This window comes from Terrapene carolina, unplaced genomic scaffold (genome assembly GCF_002925995.2).
Source record: "Terrapene carolina triunguis isolate 2854851 unplaced genomic scaffold, T_m_triunguis-2.0 Scaffold66, whole genome shotgun sequence".
Lineage (NCBI taxonomy): Eukaryota > Metazoa > Chordata > Testudines > Emydidae > Terrapene > Terrapene triunguis.
The window spans coordinates 8,962,517-8,969,634 of record NW_020664417.1 but is presented as its reverse complement, the minus strand read 5'-3'; the positions used below and the strand labels follow the sequence as shown (position 1 = coordinate 8,969,634).

At 39.1% G+C, this 7,118-nt stretch overlaps 1 protein-coding gene across 3 annotated transcripts in view; it reads right to left on the bottom strand.

Annotated features, from left to right (window-relative positions):
• Positions 1-7,118, bottom strand: part of JADE1 (jade family PHD finger 1) — a 61,060-nt gene continuing 53,942 nt past the window's right edge. For all 3 annotated transcript variants that reach the window (XM_024211434.2, XM_024211436.2, XM_024211435.2), the window contains 2 exons: positions 6,576-6,693; positions 1-3,810 (listed from right to left, as the gene is read on the bottom strand). In XM_024211434.2, the coding sequence (XP_024067202.1) occupies positions 2,909-3,810; positions 6,576-6,693 (1,020 nt within the window). In that variant the 3' untranslated portion in view covers positions 1-2,908. The remainder of the gene's footprint in view (positions 3,811-6,575; positions 6,694-7,118) is intronic.

Sequence of the window (7,118 nt, the reverse complement as noted above, 5' to 3'; positions counted from 1 at the left end):
TATTGCAAAATGTACAGCATTTATTCACATACAGACAAAAAGGCACAATTCTACTAAATATTTTAACAAAAAAATACAGCTGTCTTCAACTAGATCTTTATAAATACGTCAGAAAAGGGGGGAAATAAATACAGGATTGGGCCAAGTAATATAAAATAGTCATCTCTACATATACTTTTTATCTCTGATTCTATCGGTTTCTCTTCATGCACCTTTTTTTTTTTTTAATTTTAGCTGAATGAACACCAAAGCTAGGCACATAGTGAAAAATCTTCTGTACAAGATTTTACAAATGTAATGACAATTTTTTTTCAAATTTTTAAAATAATTAAGACTTGCACACATGACACGAATAAACCCTTCATTTAGATTTGTGTGTGTTTATACCCTAACAAATGGCATTCCAGGCAACTTTACAAAAGTTTAACTAGCCTACATTTTGACATAATACACCAATCATAATCAAAGAGATTGCTTGGTCAATCTGCACAAGGAAAGGTAAAGCTTTAAAAAAAATAATGAATGAATGATTCCATACCAATAAAACACAAGGGGTGGGTTTGGGTTGTTACTGCTATACGTATGACTCCTCTGTTGCTGAGCGCTAAGCCTGGCATGAAACTAACTTTTACAGCTGGTCATACTGCAATTAGCTTGCCTTGTAGCTTTTTTGTAATTAGGGGTTTGGGAAAAGCGTTTTATTTGGTTCAGCATAACGTGGAACATTAGAAAGCTTATTAACCTAAATGTGTGGGGAGGAAAATAGATAAGGCATTATTTCTGCACAATGCTAGCATTCATAATAGTGCAAATGAATCAGGTACCTCTTTCAAACTGATGTGAGGTTAAATGTTTGCTTAGAATCAAATTTAATTTTTTTTCCTTCTATGGCTTGACAAACAATTCCCTATATCACAACCTCCTTACAGTAATAAACTTAGCCCTCATCTAGAAATGTTGCTGAAGTTAAAAGTGAAATCAACTGTACTTCCCTCTTTTCCCATAGCCAATAAAAATTTTCTTCTTTTTAATCAAACAAGAACTTTAAAGTCATGTCAAGAGTGAATCTCTGTATGACTCAGATCCACCATTCCTTCTTTGTTATGTGCAACAACCAGTTAATCTGACCAGCGAAGTCATGAGATGAATCTGGTTTCTCAGGAGCAGCAAGGTTCAACAAAGTATTGTTTCAATACAAACATTTCCCCTTCCCAAGATTATTCCATTAAGTGTCAAAAGGTTGTCTCAATTTAGTTTAAAAAGTAAAACTAATGATAGGGAAGCATTTGTTTGAAATTTTTAATTATTTGATAACTTGCATAGCAAGATGGAATGTCAATAAGCCTATTTTGTCAACTGAATCCTCTGGAAGACTTAAAGTTAAGAGCAAAGTTCTAATGTTTCTTTATTCTTTCCCTGCCCCAATGAGAAGGGGTTAAATGTTAAAATGTATTATATAACTGAATACTGATAGCAGTAGGTTGGGGGAAAGAAAAAGGGATTCTTCCATCTGCCCATATTTCTAAACTCATTGCTGCTTAAACTTTCTTTCAACTATTTTGTGCCTGCCTTACATTGATGCAGAATTCCAAAAATTTCAGGCTCTAACATCCATTGTTATGATACATATGCACTCTATTCAGTGCACAAACAAAATAGTCTCTCTATGTACTGTTAATGTTATTGCTGATAGCTTACTCACTAGTTATTGCCATTCGCAGTTATTTTTAAAAGTTATGTAATCACACTGTGAGCTCCCTCTCTCATCAATTCTAGTCCAGAACAGAATGAAATCACTTTATCTTGGTCTGAATGTAAAGAGCTATTCACAACTTATTGCCTTTCCTTTTTATTCTATTTAAAAATATATATGCATGTGTGTATATATATTTGTCCTTCTTTAAAGTAACGCTTTAGTGTCAGATGCTTGGATTTCCCAGTACATACCATTAGTGCATAAGTGGCTGGCGTTGGGAAATCCTACTGACTAGTGCCTTCAAGTTAGTCATACCCACTTGAATTGTCATCATATTCCTGGAGGGCAGGTGATTGGATAATGCTAAAGCTGCTTTGTGGATTGTTCCACAGAATGCAGTAGACCCTAAATTTGTCCCTTTCTCAGAACTGGATGAACTATCTTCTTTCCCCAGAACTGAAGAGCTTAGGAGTATGGCTCTGTGCTGAGACTGGGTCTTTTCATGTTGTTACTGTTATATCACTAGGCAGCTGCAGCTCTAACCTGTCCCCTTCATTTTTCTCCAATAATTGTGGTTAAAACTGACTACCTGTTGGATGTATTTACATGTAAACTCTCTGGAGTTATGGAAGATTTAGAGCTGCCATGTATACTGAACTCTAATACAACAAAAACATTCTGCAGGCAAATATGACTTGAAGACCTGCCACAGTCCAAGGAAAGTGAGTATTTGTAATGGGTTTAGTAATGCTGGATGGTTAAATGACCATATTTAATATAGTACACACTAGTTAATTTAACAGCTTGTGCTTTTGGGGAGAGGGAAAAATTCTTGTCAGTGCTGTTTTGCTAAAGGGAGACAGATGCAACCTCCCCTTCCCCCCACGTGTTTAATGAATTCTTTTAGTGTTCCACAAAGATTCTATTTTAATAGTGATGTCATCTTGTTTCCTCAAGAAAGTTGCAAATAAAAAAGGTTCAAACTTCTCACAGAAATAGATTATAAGGACTCAGGGACGGGGGCAAAATCCTAGTCTTAAGTGCACGTAAACATGTTTATACAGCTCAGGGGTAACTGGTTCTCTCTTTGTCAATCTGTAGCCATGTCTAAAACCCCATCCTCCCCTCCTCACACTGATAAATAAAGCAGAGTGGGTTTGCAGGCAGTGCCTCTATTGACCATGGTGCTTGAAGATGTGTCTTACTGTCCAGTCAGGAAGCGAGGATACTTCTCCTAATAATGTCTGTCCTCCTGTTGATAGTGCTGTTTGGACTAAGCCTTTGCTGTCTGCATTTTTTCTCGGCCACCTCAGTTTCTGAGTCACTCATTTCAGCATCAGGAGCATACCCATCATTCTCCCTGTCTGTCTTTAGTTTGCTTTTTGCCCTGTCTTTAGGCAAAACTCTGCCCATGCCCAAGTATGGATAGTTAGAGTTCTGGTGGCAGGTCTCCTCCTGGATCTCTCCCTGGTGTTGTCTCTCCCCCTTCTTTGGAATTCGGAATCCGCCCCAGTTTTTCACTGGGCTTGTGGGTGTAGTAGGCACTTTAACCGCAGGCCGGTTATAGTTTATTTTGATGAGGGATCCATTGCATTTAGGCACTATATCCCTCCGTGTGCCAGGTGCTGACCTACCACCTGGATGGTTCACAGACCTTTTGTTTTCTGATTGCCTCTGAGAGACTTCTGTGGATGTCAGTGGCTTGTGGCTGTGCTTGGAAGGCTTTTCCTTCAGTTCTGCCTTGATTACCTCGTAAGGGGAACGATTGTCTCTTCTTTTCCTGTGGTCTGGCATAACTATCCCGTTTCTCTGTTGTGCTGATACAATGCGTGCTTCTGCAAAAGCCTTTTCAAAATTTAAAAAGCTACGTGGAGTCACAACACCTTCCCTTCGGCTGGGCTGTTTGAGCAGGGATTTTCTGTCACTCCCAGAGCTGTTCCTTACTCTGTCTCCCTTGTGTGATTTTTTCAATGTGTGTGTCAGAGAAGTGCCCATTTGCTTCCTGAAGAAAGCAGAATGCCACTTCAAATCCTCTATTTTGGGAGCATCGGGACCCAAAGGTGGACTGTTGAACAACACCATGTTTTCTACTGGAGAGGAGGAGGAAGGCACACCTAAAAGCAACACAGAGAAATTACTTCACAGTTCAGGCAAAGCAAATCACTTCCCTGATATAACAACTGCTGCTTTTTACCTCCTAAATTTCCTCTTTGGGATTTTTCTTTCCTGCCTCCAACTTGTTTTAATTATGCTGGAGCGTGACCAGCATTTAATGGCTTTCATAACGTCCGACATCTGACACTGATCAGCCTTCAGTAACTCTTAATTACTGTAGATCTAATTATATTTAGATGCAATTTCCATATTGCTATAGATATTATAGCTAATGTGTATCTCAGATTTTAAGGCCAGAAGGGGCCATTGTGATTGTCTAGTCTGATCTCCTGCATAACACAGGAAGTCCAATAGCTGTGTTTGCACTAGAACACATCTTCTAGACAAATATCCAATCTTGATTAAACTCTTTGGAAAAAAGCATCTTCACTTAAATGGACAAACTACCACATATGTCATCATGCATGATTCTACTAGCTGATTGTGCAGCTGACTAATTATTTAAATCCTTAAGGATAATCTAGTTAACCTTTTCAATGTAGCATTTTCCTGCTGGAGAAGCAACTATTTTCAGTGAGCAGTAAATCGGTGGGAATGATTTTTTAACATCAGTTTGCTGACCCATCAGAATTCATGCCTTTAAAACCACAGACTCATTCAGAAGGACTGTTAGTCAAAAATTAAATTGAATCTCTCTCTGAGTCACTTTTGGAGTAGAAATGTGCCTTTCATTTGACAGATCACAGCAACATGCTTGGTTTTAAGCAGAATGTGCTGAAATGTAGACCTTTCAATTGATTTTAATAGAAAACAACAGATTCACAATGCTTCCAGATTGGGTCCAAAAGATGAGTTCATCTTCATGGTGTTTTACAAAGGGTTTAATCCGGGAAGGATAGAAAGTCAAACATTTGACAGGCAAATGAACAGGGATGTGATTTTTTTTCTTATTTATGCATTATTTTTTTTGTTGAAGAAGGAATACAAGTACATTTGGAAAACACCATGACAAGCAGAGTTATAACTGTCCTTTCTTAATCTAAATTTGGCAATGCAGAAAATAATCCATAATATCCAAGGAAAACCAAGATTAAATCAAATGAAAATCTGTTTAAGAACTGATTTTTACCAATAACTCTATAACATCTTTAAAGGGACTCTGTCAACCTGAAATTTAATTGATTTTAAAGAAACTGACTACAGCTACTGCTGGATCCATATTGCCAATATTTGTGGGTTTATCCACACACTTTTCTTCTGTTTTTAAAAATGTTTTCTCTCCCCTGTTTCAGACTAGTATAAACAACATGAGAAAATACTAAACCTACAAATGGAGTGGGGGAAAAAGTGAAGCTGACTCCACAGAAAGTGTTTTCTTTGTATTTTTGACAGCAAACTGGGACAAAACCATAGATCCAAGTTACAGTGATCTTAGATCTTATTTGTAGCTATAATCAGTCAAACATTTTCAGAGAAGTGTGATTTCAGCATTAACTATAAGTGCATAAAGGTTCTGCACACACCCAAGCCAATGGGCTTCAACCATGACCTGAAAAGAACTCCTCTAGGAACAAGGGGAGTTCTTTCTTCATGCGCATTCAGTGCTGGGCCTTTCTGATAAGTGTGCCTGTCAGCTCTGGGGACACCCATCCACTATGAAATGGACTGAGACCACCAAACAGCTATTATTACTATTAAATGTATATAAGGCAGCAGCTCCTAAATGCCACAACCAGGTTGGGCCTCATTGTGTTGGGTGCTAAACAAACATATAATCGGTGACAGTCCCTGCCCACAAAACTACCAATAGTGGGGAAAAAATTGAATTTAGGAAGGTTTTGAAGCAGTGAGCTAAAGCGGAAGTCTCTTCATCCCATTTCCAATCCCTTGAGCCACTGAGTCCCACAGGGTTGGCTGGTTAACTCAGGCCCACTTACTTATCTATTTCTATGGCTCCTCATGTGACTGTCCTTAATATGTTGTAGCTGAAAATTTAAAATATACTGGCTCTTGGTTCATTAGGGGTTTTTTCCTCCAACTTCCTGTTGCAAAGTGAACTAAACAAGAATATAAGGAAGGGTGAGCTTCAAAACAGTAAGTAGACCTTAGCCCTGGGGTCTCAAAGTCCCGGCCATCTGTGGCCCGAGAACCTCCCCACTGTGGCCCACAGAGGAAAGACCCATGCAGCCACGCGGCCGGCTCTGTCCTCTGCAGGTGCCGCCCCCCACAGCTCCCATTGGCTGGGGGAGAGGGACGGAGATACTATCACTAGTTGCCGAGCAGAGTCAACCATGAGGCAGCATGATTAGTTGCCTGGCAAAGTCAGCCATGGAGGCAGCATCACTTTTTTCCACAATGAATATAAAAAAGTCAAAATACCGAACACAACTATCTGATGCACACCTTGCTGCAATCCTGAAGGTTTCAACTGCTCAGTCACTGAGGCCAAACATCAAGAAACTGACAGAACTGAAGCATTGCCAGATGTCTGGCCAACACTAAAAACTCTCTGGCAGGCAAAGAATTGTATAAAGTTGTATGACAGTTTTATTATTTCTAAGAAATTCAAAATAAAAAATACAAGATAAATGTTTTCTTTTCTGAACACCATCTTCAGTGACATTATTGGCCCACTGGGAGGATTTGAGGACTGGCACTGGCCCTAAAGTAAATTGAGTTTGAGACCCTTGCCTTAGCTAAACCATTCTGTTCCTCTGCTTGCCATCCTCTGCTTGTATGTGATAATGAAGTCTGTGAAACATACCTGAAACTCGTTCTTGATCCATAAATTTTGTGTAGAGATTGAATATCTGTTCCTGGACTTTGCAAACAGATCTCTTAATCTTCTCCCTTCGGGTCACCATGTAAGTCAGATTCCGAACCTAGAAAATGCAAATAATATTGTCACTGAGCTTCATGATAGTAAAGCTATAAACTGATCAGAATCCAGAACCCAGTCTGTCTTTTGCTCCTTAGCTACCAAGTTGTAGAGGCAATGTAACACTCCTAAGTGTCCTCCTCTATCATATCTGATGCTCAGAGAATCATTGAACCCTCGCTGCATAGAGAGAAGGTAGCCACAACATGAGGTCTTTGAAGTTGGAGGTGGAAGTAAAAGGAGAAATAAGGAGGGATCTTTGAGGACCATACCCACATCTCTCTGCTATTGGATACATATACATACACACACCTTTTTAATTATGCTTAATAGCTTATAGGGTCAAAATTTGGGTTGTTGTAAGAGTGTCCTTCATGAACCTTCCATTTTAGTCTCATTTGGGTCAATTAATACATGCAGTAGAGCTCC